Here is a 20,029-nt window from a genome sequence, read left to right as displayed (position 1 = left end):
AGGGGGAGAGGATCGAAAACGGCAGAGGAGGGAGGAAAAATCTAGGACCGACAGAAGTTGAGAGAAATCAGGGGCTTCTCCTTTAAGGCAAGCGTGTCACATGACCAGGTGTAGCCTATCAGAGGTTCTCTACCACGGAGCTTTCTTTATTCAGGCTTAAAAGCAGTCTGAGATATGGCACACTAAAGGTAGGGTCACTCCAGGTCAATCCTTCTTGTTGCAGAAGGAAAATTAAAATTGCCCCAAATCCAAACGGAAATCGCATTCTGTGTAGATGGCAGGGACTGAATCGATCTGGGGCTGGAATAAAAGTTCTGTGCACTTTACACCCTGGAAGAGTGAGGAGGTGGCTCAAGCAGAGTCCTCTGAAGCTCAATCCTTCGAAGACGGAGGTCCTGTGGCTGGGCAGGAAAGGCCCAAGCAAGGAAGCCGCCTGCCCACCCTGGATGGAGTATGGCTATCAGTGGCCCACTCCGCCAGGAGCCTGGGCGTGATTCTTGATGCCTCCCTCTCAATGGAGGCTCAGGTCACAACTGTTGTGCAGCTGGCATTTTAAAACCTTCACCAATCCCAACTACTAGCGCCCTACTTGGCCCCAGAGCACCTAGCCACAATGATCCACATGACAGTCACCTCTAGACTGGATTTCTGGAACTCGCTCTATGCTGACCTGCCTTTATCCTTGATCCAGAACTGCAACTGGTCCAGAACACAGCGTCCAGAGTCCTCACAGCAACACCTTGGAGGTCCCACATCCAGCCATCCCCCAGCAGCTGTGCTGGCTTCCAGTCGATTTCCAGATCAGGCTTAGGGTTTTGGTTCTCACCTTTAAGGCCACCCACAGTCCGGGCCCAGTGTACTTGAGGGATCGCCTCTCTGCCTACACCCCCCCCCCCCCGAAGAGCCTTACGCTCCACCACCTCCAACTTCCTGGTGATCCCTGGCCCGAAGGAAACCCACTTGACCTCAACCAGGGCCAGAGCCTTCCCTGTCCTGGCCCCCACCTGCTGGAAAGAGCTCCCAGAGGAGATCAGGGCCCTGATGGAACTTGAACAGTTCTGGAGGGCCTGCAAAAGGGAGCTCCTCCACCAGGAATTTGGTTGTGGTTAACCCAAACCACTGCTTCCCATCCCACCCCCCTGCCTCCCTCCTTCAAGCACCACTACAGATTAGCCCACCCACTGGGCCACCAGTATGTGTTGACTTATTGTTATTATTGTTATTATTGTTATTATTGTACTATTATAAACTGAGTTATTTGTACAATACAATCAGAGTCCAGTAGCACCTTTAAGACCAACAAAGATTTATTCAAGGTGTGAGCTTTCGAGTGCAAGCACCCTTCATCAGACTATGATCTTCTTACGTGACCTTACAAGATCATAGTCTGATGAAGGGTGCTTACACTCGAAAGCTCACTTCCTGAATAAACCTTTGTTGGTCTTAAAGGTGCTACTGGACTCTGATTTTATTGTGCTACTTCAGACCAACACGGCAACCCATTTGAATATGAGTTATTTGTATTGTTTCTGTTTGATGTAAACTGCCCAGAGCTTTCAGGGAAGGAAGGAAGGAAGGAAGGAAGGAAGGAAGGAAGGAAGGAAGGAAGGAAGGAAGGAAGGAAGGAAGGAAGGAAGGAAGGAAGGAAGGAATATAAACCCACCCAGCAGTGGAGGAATACTGGCAGGCCAGAGGTGCCTTACTATGGCAGGCAGGCATAAGGGAGAGCACATCTGCAGGGACACACACTGGGCAGTCTGAGGGGAATCTGAACAGTAAGGCAGGACTCCCAGCCTCAGGAAACAGGAACATTTATTAGGAGTATTAAGCTCAAAAAACAAAATAAGTTACATACTCCTACTGTTAGAGGCAGTCTTACTTCACACTGTGTTAGTCATGGTGCCTCAGTGAACCATATCAGCCTCTTTGCCCCTGTGAACGGTTCTCCCCAGAGCCCTTCCAGGAAAACTGCTTTTTTTTTGCTCCTTTGGGTGGTGGTGGGTTCTCCATCTTTGAAGATTTTTAAACAGAGGCTGGGTAGCCATCTGATGGAAAGGCTGATTCTGTGAAGGCTCAAGGGGGTGGCAGGTGACAGTGAATGAGCAATAGGGATGTGAGTGTCCTGCATTTTGCAGAGGGCTGGACTAGATGACCCAGGAGGTCCCTTCCAACTCTATGATTCTATGACAGTGAGAGAGGGGACTAGGACCCCCTCCTGGGAGCTCCAGCCATGCCTTAGAAATTCAGCCAGCAAAATCCTCCAGCCCAAGGGCTCCTCGCCAAAGGCCACATGCTTTTCTCAACTCCAATTTCTCTCTAAAAAACTAAGAAACGGAAGACTCCCAGTTCTGATAGGACTCAGCAATGCCTCCCTCCCTGCAGTGGAGGCTCCATATTCATGCTGATTGGTGGCCTGTCTGGGCAAGTGAGATCTGAGGGAACTGCAGAAGGGGCTTCTGGGATGACAGGGAGTGGGGGAGATGGCAGCCTGTTAGGAGATAGTGATGGTGGGGGGGGGATGCCTGCCCCACTGATCCGCTGATGGAGGGCCTGACCATCCTGGCAACCAGGCCTGGGCGGGGGAGATGAATACAGAACAGGCAGGGTCCCTGCGCAATCACCCTCAGGGGATTTCTTCTGCTGCATTAAGGGCCACAGACCCAGCGCCAGGCAGGGACAGCCACCATTTATCCCCCTCCTCTGGGCCCTTGGCCTGTCCCCACTCTGAGGAAGAGGCTGGGGAAACAAGATGGACGCCTGGGCAGTGGGAGGGAGGGTTTCCTGCTCTGGGCAGCAACAGAAGGACATTTAAGATATCTCTGTTAATCTGGGCTCAGGATCACCGCAGGAGATAAGGACAGCTATCAGGACGGCCCAGAGTCAAGAGCAGGACTGGAAAAAGTGGTTTTCTGAAGCACTCTGAGCAACAGACCACAAAAGCACAAGGACAGCTGTCAGGATAATGCAGAGTCACCTGCTTTCTAAAGAATGATGAAACAGAAGCTGTGGTAAATAAAAAACTGATAAAACCTATTGTGATGTTAACGCTTATCGTGCATTAAGTTTTATCCTGCTTCTGCAGAGTTTTAACACTGATACAAACTGTTTTACTTACCAGGCTAATTTTGTAGCTTCCCCCTTTGACAACCATTTCTCTCAGGTGGCCAAGTCAACCTCCCTATCCTTTCCACTTCCACCACCATCTCATACCCTGGATTTTCAGGCTCCTCATCTTTTGCAGGATGCAGCTGATATCTCACCTGGAGCCACCTTCATGCAGTGTCTCAATCAGTGCCCTGAAGTATAACAGCAGCCTGTCATGGAAACAGCCGGCCACCAGGTTCTTGTTCTAAGGAGAACAAGAGAGAGAGAAAGAGATTGAGAAGATTCCCCATCCCCCTCACCCAACTCCCCTGTCCTGCAGGCAGCCATTCCCTTGGTCTTGTAGATCACCATCAGAGGACCTTCTAGAAACAGCTCTGGTGTTGGATCCATAAGACGTGCCATGTCATGCCCTCACTGCCACCTCCCATCTCCCAGGAGTTACCACAGCAACCAGGGCCTGCAGCTGAGCCAGCTCTGGCAGAAGAGAGAGGGGCCTCTGTATGTGCAGCAGGAGAAAGCAGCACAATTCAGCCAAGCGTTCCCCAAGAGGCATCTTTTGTGCAGCCACAGATGCATTCCAGCCCTGACAGCTCGCCTGAACGACGCAGACGAAACAGAAGGGTGGTGTTTGCTGAACACCGAAGGAGCCAGAGACTGCAGGCATGCTGTCAAAGCAGATGGGGCCCAGCTGGGATAGCTCCTGGGGAGGATGAGTGAGTCCTCCCCCAGGTGCAGCCAATTAGATGAGCTGCTTTTAGAAGAGACAGCAGCAGCTCTTCAGCGTGGATGCAATGAATGCAACCTATGCAGAAACCCTCGTGTCTGGCTTGGATTCCTTGGTCTGTGAACTTCTGACTTGCATCAGCTTCCCTGACTCCTGGCAAATGGCTTTTGACTATGCACCTGGTAATTGGACTGACTTTATTGAATATGTGCTTATCTGGACTCTGACCTTGGCTTTCCCTCGATTACTCTTTGCCTCACCCTTAACTCTGCTTGCTTTGGTTCCTAACGACTCGGACTGTACTTTGACATTGCTCTGGTGTGGACTCTGGCTAGGGTCTGCAGCCCAGGCACCTCCTGCACAGCTACAAATTGTGTCCAGCTAGGGCAGAATATGCTGGGTGGTGACCAATAGAGGACCAATGCCACCACCTGGCAGCCATGATCCTGAATGGGATCTTCTCTCTCAGAACCGGGGAATCGAGAGGCCTAGCTTGGTCCACGTTGGTTTGGCTCCACTCTGCCTCAGGCAATTTCAGCTGTAGCAGCCCACCTAAAGCATGAGGCTTGGGATTTATTGAGGGATGCATCCCTGGAGGCAGCCTGCTCCTCTTCTATTTGTGTGCTGGAAAACACACAAGATACTTTCCAGCAAGTCCATTTCTTTCAGACTGTATTACAGGCTTTCTCAACTGTTTACCCATTGGGAAACCCCTGAACCATTCCTCAGGCTTTGAGAAACCCCAGAAGTGGTGCAATGGGGCAGAATATGGTTGGGAAACATTGCTGTGTACTTGCCCACCCAGGACCCCTCCCCTTACCATTCTTTCCAGGCCCATCATTGGCCATTTTGGGAGGGGGAGGGGAGTCCATATATGATCATATTGCCCAATAAATGTTTAACATAAATTAAAAATTAATTAAATACTACCCATTCAGGGAAACCTTCTAGGGCTGTCAAGAAACCCCCTGGTTTCATAAAACCTGGGTTGATAAATCCTCCTGTTATATGGGGTAGGAGCCCTTCTTCCTCCAGAGTAATTTGAAATACACAGCATGCCAAGACATACACAAGAGAACACACTTTCAGGACAGTAACCAAGGAAACGACGTGGAAAGGAACAACAGAGGTTGCCCATAGGATCACAGAACCGTAGACCTGGAAGGGGGCATTCAGGCCATCTAGTCCAATTGCCTGCTCAACGCAGGATCAGCTGAAAGCATCCAGAAAAATATCTGTCCAGCCACTGCTTGAAGACTGTCAGTGAAGGGGAGCCCACCACCTCCTTAGGCAGCTGATTCTACTGCTGAACTACTCTGTGTGGAAAATATTTCACTGGTATCTAGACGATAGCGTTCTGCATGTAGTTTAAACCCATTACTGCAGGCCCGGGGCCCTGCTGTCCAGAAGAGAGAACCACCATCGAAGCAGGAATCAATCGGACTTGTTCTCCCCACTTTTTTGGCCTGAGTTCTAATGCAGGTCGTGGAGCGACTTATATGAAACGTCTTATTAATCTGCTCCACCGTGATGCCTTTATGCTTGCTAGATTAAGCATCTTTCCCTCAGTCACACTATCAGGTAGATATAGCAATGTACCGAGAGGGAATAGATAATACAGATTCTGTCAATCAGAGCCTGTCTCAGTCACATACTTTACTTTACTGTCTGTCACATTTTATGCTCAGACGTCAATTTATTGTTCCTTTCACTGCAAACCTTTCTGGACCTTTGGATAGAATCACTCGATATTTATCAGCTGGTAAGTCACCAGAAATAACAGAATCAGAAAAATCAACTAAATAAGAAAGAATTCTAGACCTTGGGCATATATAAAGGTAAAGGTATCCCCTGTGCAAGCACCGGGTCATGTCTGACCCTTGGGGTGATGCCCTCTAGCGTTTTCATGGCAGACTCAATACAGGGTGTTTTGCCAGTGCCTTCCCCAGTCATTACCGATTACCCCCCAGCAAGCTGGGCATATATAGTTGGTGCAAATTACTGATTAATGATCATTCTAGAGGAATGTATAATTGGTTATTACTTATTTACTTCCAATCCTTACTTCCATATGATGCAGCTGCCAGGCAGGCACCCTCCTAAGCCTGCCATGGGTCAAAGGGAATGCGGATTCTTCTGTGTTCTATTAGCCGCTGCCTTCCAGCCTGCCTTACGGTGGCCAGAGGGGGCAAAGAATGCCCAGGTCGGCTTCATGGGGCTTTGCTGCACCGCAGGGTGGATTAGGGCATTTATTTTTACTTTGCAAGAAGGTGAGACTACATTCCATGCAATCACACCTTCCAGCAAAATAAACCCTCCACATGGCCCCTCCACACATGGCGGAACCATTCTGCCGCTGCTTTGTTTCCTGGGGGGACATATTTCAGCAGATGTCCCACTGAAATGTGTCCCCCCCCCCCCCCCGACACATTTCAGTGCCAGAGGAGATCCAGTGCTGAAATCTGTTCCCCATGGGCACACGGAAAGCTGCAAAGCATGCAGCTCCGCAGCAATGCTCGGGAATCGCCCCGAGTGATTTAAAGTGGGAGAATATCCTGGTGGAATGGTTAAGCTCTGCTCTCTTCTACCTGGAATCAGAGGGAGAGCCTAAAAATGGATGAACCTGTGCATGTGACATTTTACTGAAGGTTATCTATTGCGTGTGTCCTGGGGATGATTGTTATGCAGTGAGCCGGTGTCTTCAGGGTGCTCATCACAGTGGTTTTGTGGAGTTCAGAGACTCCCTTGGCAATAAAGCAGCAAGTGAGTAAGAACGGCACCTGAAATTCTCAGCACCATCTGTTTTAAACAAGACCATGGAGTTTTCAGAGCTTTGTCCTGGGAATGGAAGAGCTTCCCTGACTCCTGGCAAATGGCTTTTGACTATGCACCTGGTAATTGGACTGAGATGAACTGGAGTTTGGCTATTATAAGTTCTGGAAGAACTCAAGAAACTCCGCATCCATCTATGGCAGACCTGTTTATACAAGCCATATCATATTCAAAAGATAAACTTTTTAATTACTCTTCAGAGACTTCTAGACAGTTTTCCTAATTACTCTCAGCTGATGCATTTTCTAATAATTTCTCATGAGCCGAGGGCCTGCTTCAAAAATACCCAAAAGACCCCAAAGTGTAATTTACTTTGTCAGGGAATTTTTCCTAATTATTATCTAAAATGAATCTTGCTCCATTGAGTGATACATCTATAGAGGTTACGTATGTGTTTTCTTGATGTTTGGCTTACTTATTGGAGAAAGAGTCTAGAGTCAGATTCTGTGGATGGGTATTATTACTTTTGTGCAGAAAGATCTAACTCTGGCCTGCAGGTCCTGTTCCAACCTGCCCTCCTGGGTTTTCCCCACACCTGGACTTCATTTGACCCCCACCCCCACCTGTCTTTTCTAGGAATGGCCCACTAGGAAGTTCAGGGCTCCCAGCTTCCCTTCCAAGAGAAGCCTTCTCTCTGCATCTCCCACTATCCAACATCTGGTTACCACAGGGACAACTTGCTGCTGTGTACACCACTGAAGAACTTGCCAGTTAACAACTGACTCCCCCCCCCTTCCTTCTGGTGCTCTGTTTATAATAGTGTGATCAAGATGGTGCAGGTCTATGTGGCACAGAGAACCACCACCAGGATCAAAGATTACGAGGTATTTATGTAAAAAAAATATTCACAAGGATATTTTAAGCACAGCACCAGATTGAGCAAGGGAGTCAAAATAAAAGGGTTAAGTGGAATTACTCTACATCTATACATGCCCTATCTATTGCTAAATAGATGGCAGGCTCCTTAGCTTAGAAAGTTACAGATTTTTCTGGGAGTTCCGTTACTGCAAGCCTCATTCCAGTGCCAGGACATGACAATGGCCACAGTATGGAGGGATACAATGCTCATAACTTGTAATTAAAGAGTAGGTAGAAGAAGACAACGATGACAATGAGACTTGGTTCTTATATGCCGCTTTTCTCTACCCAAAGGAGGCTCATAGCGGCTTACAGTCGCTTTCCCTTTCCTCTCCCCATAACAGACACCCTGTGGGTGGGTGAGACTGAGAGCGCCCTGATATTACTGCTTGGTCAGAACAGTTTTTATCAATGCTCTGGTGAGCCCAAGGTCATCCAGCTGGTTGCATGTGGGGAGCGCAGACTTGAACCCAGCTCACCAGACTAGAAGTCCGCACTCCTAACCACTACACCAAACTGGCTCACTACACCAAACTGGCAGGAGACATCACTTTTCCTCCCATAATAGCAATATAGACCACAAAGAGTAATTAACACCTAGCATGCCCTTGGTCCCTCTGTACTTCTGAATAAACACTCTTCCACATACATTCAATAATGCACTTTCAATGTACTTTAGAAGCAGGTTTTCTTGTTTCACACAGGAAAACCCAGTTGCAAAAGCATACTCAAAGTGCATTATCCAACATGTGTAGTATGAGCTTGACTGAGCCAGATGTTTTCCACAGCTGAGTAAAATTCCATTTCAGCATTCTTAAAGTTCTGGAGAATAACAAAATTGTAACACAAAAATCTAGAACCAAATGTTATTGCTGTTTGCCCTACAGTTGGGAATCTTCAAAAACCACAATCCCCCCCCCCCCAGAAGACAATTTGTGATTATCCAATGAGGAACCTCAGGATTTGAGTTTGCCTTCCTCCTCCCTTCCCACCTCCACAGGTGTTGTCATAGATGTCTATTACCTCTGCCAATTACCCATCTCTCCTCCCACCCAACCCCCTCTCCCCACTGTATATTTTTAAATTTTAAACAAGATTGTGTTACATTGCAAATTTGGAATAACAATAGCGCCTGCTTTTAGTTAATGCTCCAGAATATTATTCTATGTAGTTTGTTTTCTGCCCGCTGTTTCTCCTTTATTGATATGAGAAGAAGATATTTTCCTTCAAATGGATACCTGTGTCAATTGTTGTCAATTGTTGATTGCATTATTGTGCTTTGTTGTTGTAAGTTGCGAAGGCGTGTTCGACCGATCACGACCCCATGGACAATGATCCTCCAGGCCTTCCTGTCCTCTACCATTCCCTGGAGTCCATTATTGTGCTGATGTAGGCTAAAAAAAATTGTAAAAGAAAAAAAAAGGAGGGCTTGATGGTCAATGGCACTGTCCACTCTTTCGAAGAAAATGCAAAATACATTTTATTTTTGCATAAGGTTTACATTTTACAATAAGTTAATCATTTACAGAAAACTTGTTTATATATATATATATATATGTGGCATCTAGCGCCTTATAAAATGCAAAGAAGGTTTGAATTGAAAACTGAGAAAAGTATATGTTGGTTTTGTAGAGAAGAAAAGCCAGATATTTGTCATATGTGGTAGGACTGTATTAGAATTAAGATGTATTGGGAGAAAAAGTATTAATATAATTTCGATGTTCAGGAAAAGAGCCAGATATACCTATCTTCCTGAGCAGAAAGGAGAATGTCTGTCTGTGGTCTTCCATATGTTAAAAGTAACAATGATAAATTTTGCTAAAGTTTGGAAGGAGAAGAAACCACCCCATTTGAATACTTGTGACAATAGAGTTGAATAAACTCATATCTTGGATAAATTGTCATTATATCAGAAGAACAAAAATGTAGAAAGATTTGAGGGTATCTGGGCTCCCACTATGTTAAGAATGGAGAATGTGTTAAATGCATTAGATTTTGATGATAGAAATGTATCTAACCAGAGTTGGGCTTGTTGTTAAATATGCTTTTAAAGCATTGCTTTATTTTTGTAAATTTTGTAATCTCATATGCATTACCTATTTGTTATTTTGAGGTGGGTGGGTGGATGGATGGATGGATGGATGGATGGATAGATAGATTTCAAGATTTTATTGTTTCCAGCCATAGGCCATTACAATGCAATGCAATCAATATATCAGTTGATATAAAAACAGTAAAAGAATTAGAACAATACATGCGGTAGTCCATAGATAATAGAAGACAATAAGAATTCAGGTTTCTAGCTCTCTGGTGGCATAAGTTTGGCTCGAATTTTCCTTGCGGCTAATGCAAATAGGGAAATATTATAACTAATTAGGGGGTTGGTATCTGATAATAAAAAGACTATTTTGTCCAAATTCATAGAGAAGTTCTGGCCACTCAAACATCTCTCAATATATTTGGTTCTTGGCTCCAAGTATAGTGGGCAATCCAAAACATAATGATAAAGGTCTTCAACAGCAGGTTCTCCACAAATACATAGGCGAAGGGCAAAAGGTACATCAGAAAAACGGCCTGAGCGTAGGGCTGATGGCATAACTTGAAAGCGTAAATGAGCAAACACCATTTGAAGTTTTTGTACAGAGATGGTTACTAAATAGTCTGATCTGAGATGGACTGTTTTGAATAGTTTAAACAAAGGAGAAAAGTTAGATTTTATTATTGTTGGTCTATCCAGTATGGCATCAGTATTAAAGATCCAGTCTCTCAGATTAGACCCATCAACTTGTGCTCTTAATAAATCATCTGGGATGGAATACCGTGATTGTATTTTATCATAACTGGCAAGTCGGAAAGGTTCAGTATCCAAGGTTAGTTCAAAACATTGCTTGAATATTGAATTGGTAGTGTTTTTCCTATGTTTTGCCCAAAATTTTAACAAAGCTAAGTGGACTCGAGCCCTGATCGATGGAAGCCCTAACTCTGCATGCATATGTGCGGCAGGAGTTCCTTTAGGTAAGGCCAAAATACATCTAAGGAAGTGATTCTGAATCACTTCCAAACTAGAAATCAGATGATCCCTCCATCCCCAGACTTCGATACCATAAAGGAGATGGGGTAAGGCCTTGGCTACAAATAGTTTTATTGCTGGATCAATAAGAAATCCTCCCTTAGATGCATAGAATCTTAGTATGGCCCCAATTATTTTAAGAGTGGAGGCCTTAGTCAAGGCTAAATGGTTGTTCCAACTCAGTGTCTCATTGAAGGTCACTCTCAGGTATTTGAATGAGCTGCTTTGTTCAATGGGAATATTATGGATGTTCCATTTAAATCTCTTTGGCCTTCTCCTAAAGACCATGACTTTGGTCTTGTTGTAATTTATATTAAGAGCCTCCTCATTACAGTAATCTCCTAGTTTGACCAACAACCTCTTTAATCCAATGCAGGTGCGTGAAATTAAAACCATATCATCCGCATATAATAAGATTGATACTTTTTGCTGCCCAAAGGAGGGAGGAGTAAACTCTGGTCCAGTTAACCTCAAAACAATATCATTCAAATAAAGATTAAACAGCATGGGGGCCAGGACACAACCCTGTTTAACTCCTCTCTGAATTGGAATTGGGTCAGTCACTGAGCCAGAAATACGAACTCTGACTTTTGCATGTATGTCCGTGTGTAGTGCTTGTAGGAGGAATAACAGGCGTTTATCAATGTTTGTTTTGGCTAGCTTTTCCCAAAGGCGGGCTCTATTGATTGTATTAAATGCTGTGTCCAAGTCCACAAAAGCTACAAAAAGGGCTTTGGTGGGGCCATTAATGCTTATATTGGCAAGTTGAAAAAGACTCTTGACAGTGTTCAATAGTGCTTTGTCCTTTTCTAAACCCTGCCTGATTGGGGTGAATAACACAGTTAGATTATTCCCAATCCTCTAATTTATGCAACAGATGTTTACTATAGAGTTTAGCAGTTATATTCAGCAAGCTTATAGGGCGATAGTTCTTTGGGTCTGTTTTGTCCCCGTCTTGTGAATAGGAACCACAATGCTCATTTTCCAATCGGGTGGAACAATGCCTGAATCATTTATTTGAGTAAATATCTTGGCTAATACTGGAGCCCACCAGTCCAGAAAGGATTTATACAAGTCTGGGGGAATCATGTCCTCCCCTGGAGATTTTCCTCCTCTTAATGATAGAATAAGGTTTTTGATTTCTGATTCAGTTACTTGGGGCCAAGCTGGTAAAATTTGGGGGATTTGTGCTTGAGGGCCATCATTCAAGAAATTGGAATAAGAACTACTAAAGATGTTTCTAAAATATACATACCAATCCTTACCAGAAATTTGGGTATCTAATTGTAAATGAGGCCTACCAAAACCAGAAGAAATGAGTTGCCAAAAGCATGTCTCATTCTTCTCTGTAACAGTCTTACTTAATTCTTGCCATAATTGTTTTGAATGATCCAGTTTCTTTTGCTTAAGAAGATTTTTGTATTTACATCTGAGTGAATTAAGAGCAGAAACTGAGATATTAGTATTTGAGTGGCGAAACTTTCTGGTGTAGGATACAGTAACTTAACATATCTTAATAAAGGTTGGTTTGATGCTGAATGTAAGATGGCCAGGAAGATAGATCCAGTCTTGAGCTGTGACAGAAGAAAACAACAGATGCAGAATGCCAGGTGTAAATCCGGCTTCTACATTTAGAATCCAGTGGAATAAACCCAGCAAATCATAACTGCAGAAATAGCCCCAGAGAATCCAATAGTCTTTTGCCCCTAGAGGCAACATCTCTTGCCAAAAACAGATGATGAGCTTACAGCGTGACTATTCACACACCTATGACTCACAAAGGATCCCCCTCCCCAATCTTTCAGTCTCCTGAGTGGACAAAGCAGATCGTATTATGGAAGTGCCTGCTCATATACGCTCCTTTGAGCCTGGATAAAACATGTCCTGGGTGCAGGGTGTCTCTTGGTACATGGGCTCTGGAATAGAGGCTTTTCCTGAACGTGCATCTGCTTTTCACAGTGTTTCAGAGCCAGCTTAAGAGAATTTCGGGGGGAAATGAAGCCGTGAGAGGATGAAATGGGCCAAAGTTGACGCTCTTTCTCTGTTTATTCCTCTGGTGATGGAAATGCCATTTCACTTTCTGATCCTGCAGGCTTCCTGAAGACTCAACACATTGTAAGTAAGGAGGTAAAACTCTTTTGCCACAGAATTATGACATAGGAAGTTATCCCATGATCAATCTGCTCCCCTGGTCAGCCGCAACACAAGGAATTCCGGGGCAAAGGGAGGCCTGCTCACTTGGGAGGCTCAACCCTGACCCTGCAGAATTTTTGCCTGGTCTTCCAGATTTGGGTCTAGCAGGGAAGGGAAGGGATTGCTTTCAAAATTATGCCAGGTGGAACACTGCAAACGGTATTTGGGTTTTATATGTAACGCAGGTTCCATTAACCCCACAGATTACCTATGAATAGGTTGGTTTAATTGGCCCCTGGGCCACATTTAGGAGACCAAAGTGCTACAAGAATATTTAAAAATTAGCCTGCTGTCCACTGAAACAAGTGGTGCCTGCCCTCTCTTTCAAGAAGCACCTTTTCCAAAAAAAGATTCTTTAATCTCTTTGGAATTTTCATTCCCTCTGGTTTTGTTTTAGTTTCCCTCCAGGTTTAAACTAAAAGTACCTTCCTAAGATTTAGATTGATCTTTTCCTTTGCTAACCAGTTGTGGGATGAAAGGCACATGTTTTACCATTTCCATTCTCACATCCAATTAAAATTTGGAATAATCTCAGAATAAGATGTAGACAAAGTATGGATATCCGGCCTCCTTAGCCTTTTCCTCAGGATTCTTCCCTGCTGTTCCCCCTTGAATCCTTTCTAATTTTCCTGCATTTGAGAGCTATGAACTGCCAGGAGCTGCCTCAAGATGCAAGTGAGGGACAGGATATGAATTTGGTAGTTATGATGGCACACATTAAAAAAAAACAGAATTGAAAATCTCTGTATCCAGGTACTTATCCTTGCATGCTTTCTTCTCGAGACTGGCTTTTGTTTTGATTTCCAGAGTAACACCAGAGTGGTGAAAATGGGCCACTACACACACCAATGAACTTGGAGGAGTACTTGTTTCAAAATTAGCTAAAAGGGGGGGGGAGGGGAGAAGTAGGATGGCACAAACCGGGAAAGCCCGGTTTGTGATTTTCTTGATCACAGAAACATCCACAAAGCCAAGTTCTTCAGTTAGATCCAAGTAGAAAAGACAGAGGGTTTTTTTTTAATTGGGGAGGAATAGGTCAGGTCATCCAGCTTCCTGTCTATGAGGTAGTCCCTGGTGCTTAGAGATGGAGTGGCCCTTTTAAGTAACTAGGACATTTCCTATACTTCTGTCAACCAAGATTGGAAAGGTTGTCACTTAGAGGAGGGCAGGGAAAGGTTCCTGTTGGCAGCAGAGGAGTGGACCAGCAGTAATGGGTTTAAACTATGTGGAGAACTATATCGTCTAGATCAGGGGTAGTCAAACTGCGGCCCTCCAGATGTCCATGGACTACAATTCCCAGGAGCCCCCTGCCAGCAAACGCTGGCAGGGGGCTCCTGGGAATTGTAGTCCATGGACATCTGGAGGGCCGCAGTTTGACTACCCCTGGTCTAGATGTTAGGGAAAAATTTTCAGTCAGAGTAGTTCAATGGTGAACTACCAACTGCTTAAGGAGGTGTGAGCTCCCCCTCACTGGAGGTCTTCAAGCAGCAGCTGTATGGATCCTTATCCTGGATGCCTGAGGCTGATCCTGCCTTGAGCAGGGGACTGGACTAGACGGCCTGTATGGCCCCTTCCAACTCTATGATTCTATGATTTTATAAGATCAAGTCCCTGGCTCAGTTTTTTCCAAGGACGTTGATCTCCCTACCGTCCACCCAAACATTTATTTAACATTAATAGGAAGTTATTTATCTTTTACCTCTCCCTTCCTCCAAGGAGCACGGGGCTCTTTCCCCTACATTATATCTTCACAACAACTCTTTGAGGTAGTCAGAGAGAGAGCAGCAGCAGCAGCAGCAAGGTCAGGTGCTGGATTTCACAGTGAATTTGGATCTGGTCTTGGATTTCTCAGGTCCCAACCAAACATGCTTACCCCTGCACAAGACTGTACTGGATGAATTTGGTGATCGGATTGAATGATCTTTCTAGTAGATTATTAATAGAGTATTTAAAATTGGAAACCTCTTCTTTCTTTTTCTTTTCTTATTTGGCATTCCGTATTCTCTTTATGCATTATCTTCGGTTATGTTTTAAAATCTTGAATAAAAGTTCTAATTTTAAAAGGAAATTCTCACTGAATCAATGCGGAAAACAAAAACCTACAAGATTTGTGTTTAAATATTTGATGTTGATTAATAAATATGATGTTCAAAGTCTTGGGAACAAATAGAATAGGCAGCTCTTTTGCCGAGGATTGAACTATCTTTCTAGTCTGCTGCGTCTTTCACGCAGGGGCACGAAGGCAAAAAACCCTCCCCCTCTGCATGAGGAAAAGGAGGTGGGAGGAGAGGTCTTTTGCTCACCTGCTATGTCTGTGATCCAAACTGGGTGCTGCTTGCAATCGATGAGAGGGAAGCAAAGGGATGGGACTCAGAGAGCGTCCTTTCTTAAAAACTCACCAATGCTTTCTACATGACTACCAACAGCCCATGTTTAAACTCATGGGTCTTCTGTGGCCCTGCATCAGACAGCGGCCTTACACATACAGCCTTCCCATTCACATGCTGAAGGGCTCTCAGAAGCAGGTGAGATGTTTTGCAGATTTGCTGGCTCCAACCGACTGGTGCCAACTCTACTGTCCTTCTCCAAATACAGGGAAAGCAGCAGCAATGCAGGCATTTTCCCATCTCTGCCTTCATGGTGATGACCACAGGCAGGACCAGGAATGGGAGAGGAGCTCAAACAATAGTTGCTTGGAATTCTCTTGTTCATGAAGCCCCAACAAGTCGCAGCTGATTTAAAGGGACCCTGTAGGTTTTTCAAGGCAAGACAGAACCGGTTCACCATCATCTGCCTCTGTGTAATGCCCTCTTAGCAGCCACAAATGGAATAGCCGTTCTCCACCTTGTGTGGTTCCAGCCTGCTTATATTATTTATTTATTTGGTAAGTTGGTTGTTTATTAGATTTCTCTAAGCACAGCCATCTCGGGAGGGGGGGGGTCAATAAATATAATATTCAAATGTAATATTTGTCTCGGAGTTGTGTCGCTTTAAAAGAATATGCTGACCAAAACCCCACAGCATCACGCCAGTAGCTTGTCAGCAAAGGGATTTATGTCCTTGAGCTGCAGATCCCCCCCAAATATCAATAATTCATAGGGAAAAAATAATCTGAATATGTGTGTGAAATGGGGAAGACGATCAATAGATGTAAAATTTCATTCCACTGGTACATCGCTGCACATTTCTTATTACATATCTAGATCTCTAGAGCTTTGCTATTCTTTGCTATTCTTGCATATGAGTAAATAAACCTTTTTTTTTCATTTCTAGGTTTTGTTCTCATTCTCATTCTCTTCACCTTTTTTGCTTCTGTTTTTGAGATTCCCTTTGTCCCTTTGTTCACTCTACCAGTGTATTTTACATGGCTGCAATACTTTCTAGATTCGAGTATTGGTCTGAAGCCAGCAGAACAAATGTTAAGGCCAGTGGCATGTTTAAGATCAACCAAATTTTATTCAAGATATTAAGTTTTGTGGACAAGCACACTTCCTCAGATTGTGTACACGAAAGCTCATACCTAGAATAATATTTTGTTGGTCTTAAAGGTGTCACTGGACTCAAAATTTGTTCTGCAATACTACCCAAACACCCTAGATCGGTCTCCATGATTTGCTTAGGATGTCATCATTTCCCAGTCCTGTAGAAACGAATGCACTTACCTTGTCCTTCAGGGAGAAGCGGGATGATGGAAAACAACACACAACCAGCAGAATTCATCCTGATGGGCTTTTCCATGATGAAGGAGTTCCAGAAAGTTCTATTTGCAACCTGTCTAGTACTCTACCTGGTGATGATAGCTGGGAATATCTCTGTTGTGGCCATGATCAGCTTTGATTCCCGGCTCCACACTCCCATGTACTTTTTCTTGTGTAATTTCTCCGTGGCAGAGATGCTGGTCACATCCACTGTGGTCCCCAGAATGCTGGTGGGCTTAGTGGCTGAAAGGGACACCATCCCCTTTGGGGAATGCTTGGCTCAATTTTACTTCTACTTTTCCTTGGGGAGTACAGTGCTCCTCTTCATGGCTGTGATGTCAATTGACCGCTACGTGGCTATATGCCACCCCCTCCGCTACTCAACCATCCTGACCAACAATCTCTGCATCCAGTTGGCTTCTGGCGCATGGGCGACTTCCTTCTTTTTCATGATCCCTCCGACCGCTTTCAGGGCGAGGCTGTTGTTTTGCCGCTCCAACCAGATTGACCATTTCTTCTGTGACAATGCTCCTTTGATCAAGCTTTCATGTTCGGACACTCACCTCATCGAACTCTGGGATTTCCTCCTCGCTATTTTCTTTGTCATGAGCTCTTTCGCAGTGACCGTTGCCTCCTACTTTGTCATCATCTTCACCATCATGAGGATCCCTTCAGCTACAGGCCGCCGAAAGGCCTTCTCCACCTGTGCTTCACACTTCACTGTAGTTGTCATTGGCTACGGCACCACCATTTTCATCTATGTGACGCCCAACAAAAACTACTCCACAGGCCTAAACAAAATGGTAGCCCTTTTGACCTCTATAGTGACCCCATTTCTAAATCCCTTCATCTTTACCTTGAGAAATGAGAAAGTCAAAGAGGTCTTTAGAGACTTCTTGGGGCACCTGAGAAGCCTATAGAACAGTAGTGTGCCTTGTTTAATAAAATTATTATTTTAATAATTAATCATTAAAAACCTTTGATATTAATAATGTGCCAACAAGAGGCACCTCTATTACAGATTTTCTAATCTTGGTTCGATGTTCACAAATCCTTAATTTGACAGGACAACTCGATTTGCCTATGTATTTCAAAATGCATGGATAGATCCATAAATATACACAGCATTTCGTGTTACAATAAGGAAGAAAATTGTTGTGTTGTTGTTGTTGTTGTTGTTGTAATTAGAAAAAGTGGCAAGCTGTATATCAATATTAATTCCTGGGGGGGGGGGGGACATGTTTAGTTTACCATGCAAATCAGCATACCTAAAATTCTACACCTAAAATGGCCACTCACAAGATTCTCTAATATGTTCTCTTCTGAGAATTTGTGTGTTTAGATAGATTCCTGATGGCTCTTGCCTTTTTAAGTCCAATCTTGGGTCAATTCTCACGCCCTGGACTTTCTCTTAATATGTGCCAATATTTATAGCTACTTCATTTGATGTTGTTTGCCAAAGGGGAGTATGCTATAGACCCCCTTTTTATAAGTGCTTTTTTCAGTCAAAGGTTTTTCCTGTGAGGTAGACATCATTCTTTTAAAGGAACCCTTTAATAATCTTCAGGTTAACCCTTGGAAGAAAGATTTAATGCAAGATTTTAAGCATTAGAAATGAAGTCCTGATCCTGACATGAATTCCTGTTAAGACGTGTGAGTAAACTATAAGGAATATTTTTCTTCAGAAATGGGGATAGAATGACTTAAAGTTCAAATAAAGTCTAAGCTGTAATACTGGTTTTAAATTCTTTTGTATCCTATCATACTATAACCTGATTTATAATTGTAGATTAAATAAATAATAGATTATTTATAACAAATAAAATTGGAAACCTCTTCTTTTCTTTTTTTCTTATTTGGTATTCTGTATTTTTCTTATGCATTATTTTATGTTATGTTTTAAAATCTTGAATAAAAGTTTTAATTTTAAAAGGGCAATCTCATTGAATCAATTCAGAAAACAAATCTACAATATCTGTGGATAAATATTTGATGTTGATTAATAAATATGATGTTCAAAGTCTTAGGAACAAATCGAATAAGCTCTTTTGCCGAAGAAATGGGCTATCCCTAAATTATATATTCATTGCAAATATTAAGCTGCAACTAATTCAGCAAAATATATTTAGATAGGCTATACTAGACTCAATACCACCATTTTAGTAAAAAGAATAAGTGTCTAATTGTTAGTGCTGATATATACAAGATGTCTTTGACATTTGCTTTAGCTTGTCCAGTTATTTGGTCTTTGAGGAAGGAATTGTTGTTGTTGTTGTTGTTATATTTGTTACCCACCACTCCTAAGCAGGCTCATGGTGGGTTAGATGTCCAGTTAAAAGGCCCCATTTAAAACCCCATTAAAATGGACACAAAAGTATAACATACAATAAACCAACAAACCCAACAACATGGCAGAGACCCACCCCCTATCCCCACCCCACCCCTATCTCTAGCGGGAAGAGGAAGGAGAGAAAAGTTAACTGAAGTTGCAGCTTGACACCAGGGGGGGGGGCCATCGATCTATCTCCACTGCCCCCACCTCAACCATAGACCTGGCAGAAGAGTTCCGTTTTGCAGGCCCTACGGAATGCTGGAAGGTCCTGCAGAGCCTGTGGCTCACTCGGGAGCTCATTCCGCCAGGTTGGGGCCAGAACTGAAAAGGCCCTGGCCCTGATTGAGGCCAGGTGTACTTCTTTGGGGCCGGGAATTACTCATATCAATGTTACATTAGTATTATTTGACCTTTAAGGATATGTATGGCATTTAAAAACCATGTCCTTGTCTCCTGGAGACTAAAGATCAACAAAAATGGACTTTCTATGCACTTACTGTTTCCAAAACACTTATATTTGAAAATTTAAGAGATAAATGCCCATCTCCAGAAAGCTACTGGATTGACAAACTTTTGACCTTATCAACATTTGGACACACAGCATTTAGATCAGCTGTCCCCAACCCCCAGTCCGGGGACCGGGATTGGTCCGTGGATCAGTCAGCACTGGGCTGCAGCTCCTCCTCATCCTCCTCCCCGGCTGCTGCCTTGGGGGCTGCCCAGCCACTCTGCCACCTGCTCACCTTTGGTGCTCTCCAGCGGCCACCATGGCTGGGGCTCCCCCTCGGCATGGCACTGTGCAGCTGCTGCTTGCAGGGCCCCCAAGTCGGCAGCGGGAAGTCAGGGGTGCCAGTGGGAAAGCAAGTGGAGCAGAGGCTCAGGCAGCGGCGGCGACATCCCTCGGCAAAAGACTACCCCCCCCCCGGGCCTCAGTAAAATTGTCAAGCGTTGACTGGTCTCTGGTGATAAAAAGGTTGGGGACCACTGATTTAGATGATGACAAGTGCACACCAACATATTTTTAGACATTTGGAAACTTTTTAAAGATGCTTATCTCTAGACTTGCCACCATTGTTAGGTTGTGTTATTTTTCTTCCTATTTTGTTCTGTTTAAGAAAAGCCAGGAACATCAATTGCCCACTTCCCATTTTGTTTACGATTTTCCTCCTGCCATGCAGCTGAGCAGCAGTGATGGTCAAGTCAACAGGGGCAGCTGG

General features: G+C 44.1%; 1 protein-coding gene across 1 annotated transcript; it reads left to right on the top strand.

The window, feature by feature from the left end:
• Nucleotides 1-12,678: 12,678 nt before the first annotated feature.
• On the top strand, nucleotides 12,679-17,400 carry LOC143841882 (olfactory receptor 6V1-like). The gene is made up of 2 exons (XM_077346454.1): nucleotides 12,679-12,704; nucleotides 16,457-17,400. The coding sequence occupies exon 2, from the start codon at nucleotides 16,468-16,470 to the stop codon at nucleotides 17,398-17,400; it is 933 nt and encodes a 310-aa protein (XP_077202569.1). The 5' UTR covers nucleotides 12,679-12,704; nucleotides 16,457-16,467.
• The last annotated feature ends 2,629 nt before the right edge of the window (nucleotides 17,401-20,029 follow it).

This window comes from Paroedura picta, chromosome 7, assembly GCF_049243985.1.
Source record: "Paroedura picta isolate Pp20150507F chromosome 7, Ppicta_v3.0, whole genome shotgun sequence".
NCBI lineage: Eukaryota > Metazoa > Chordata > Lepidosauria > Squamata > Gekkonidae > Paroedura > Paroedura picta.
Note: the sequence above shows the minus strand (reverse complement) of the source record. Positions and strands in the feature narration are given on the sequence as shown.

Excerpts from the sequence above, each read along its gene's own strand:
- LOC143841882 (XM_077346454.1), top strand. The coding sequence starts at position 16,468 with ATGATGGAAAACAACACACAACCAGCAGAATTCATCCTGATGGGCTTT.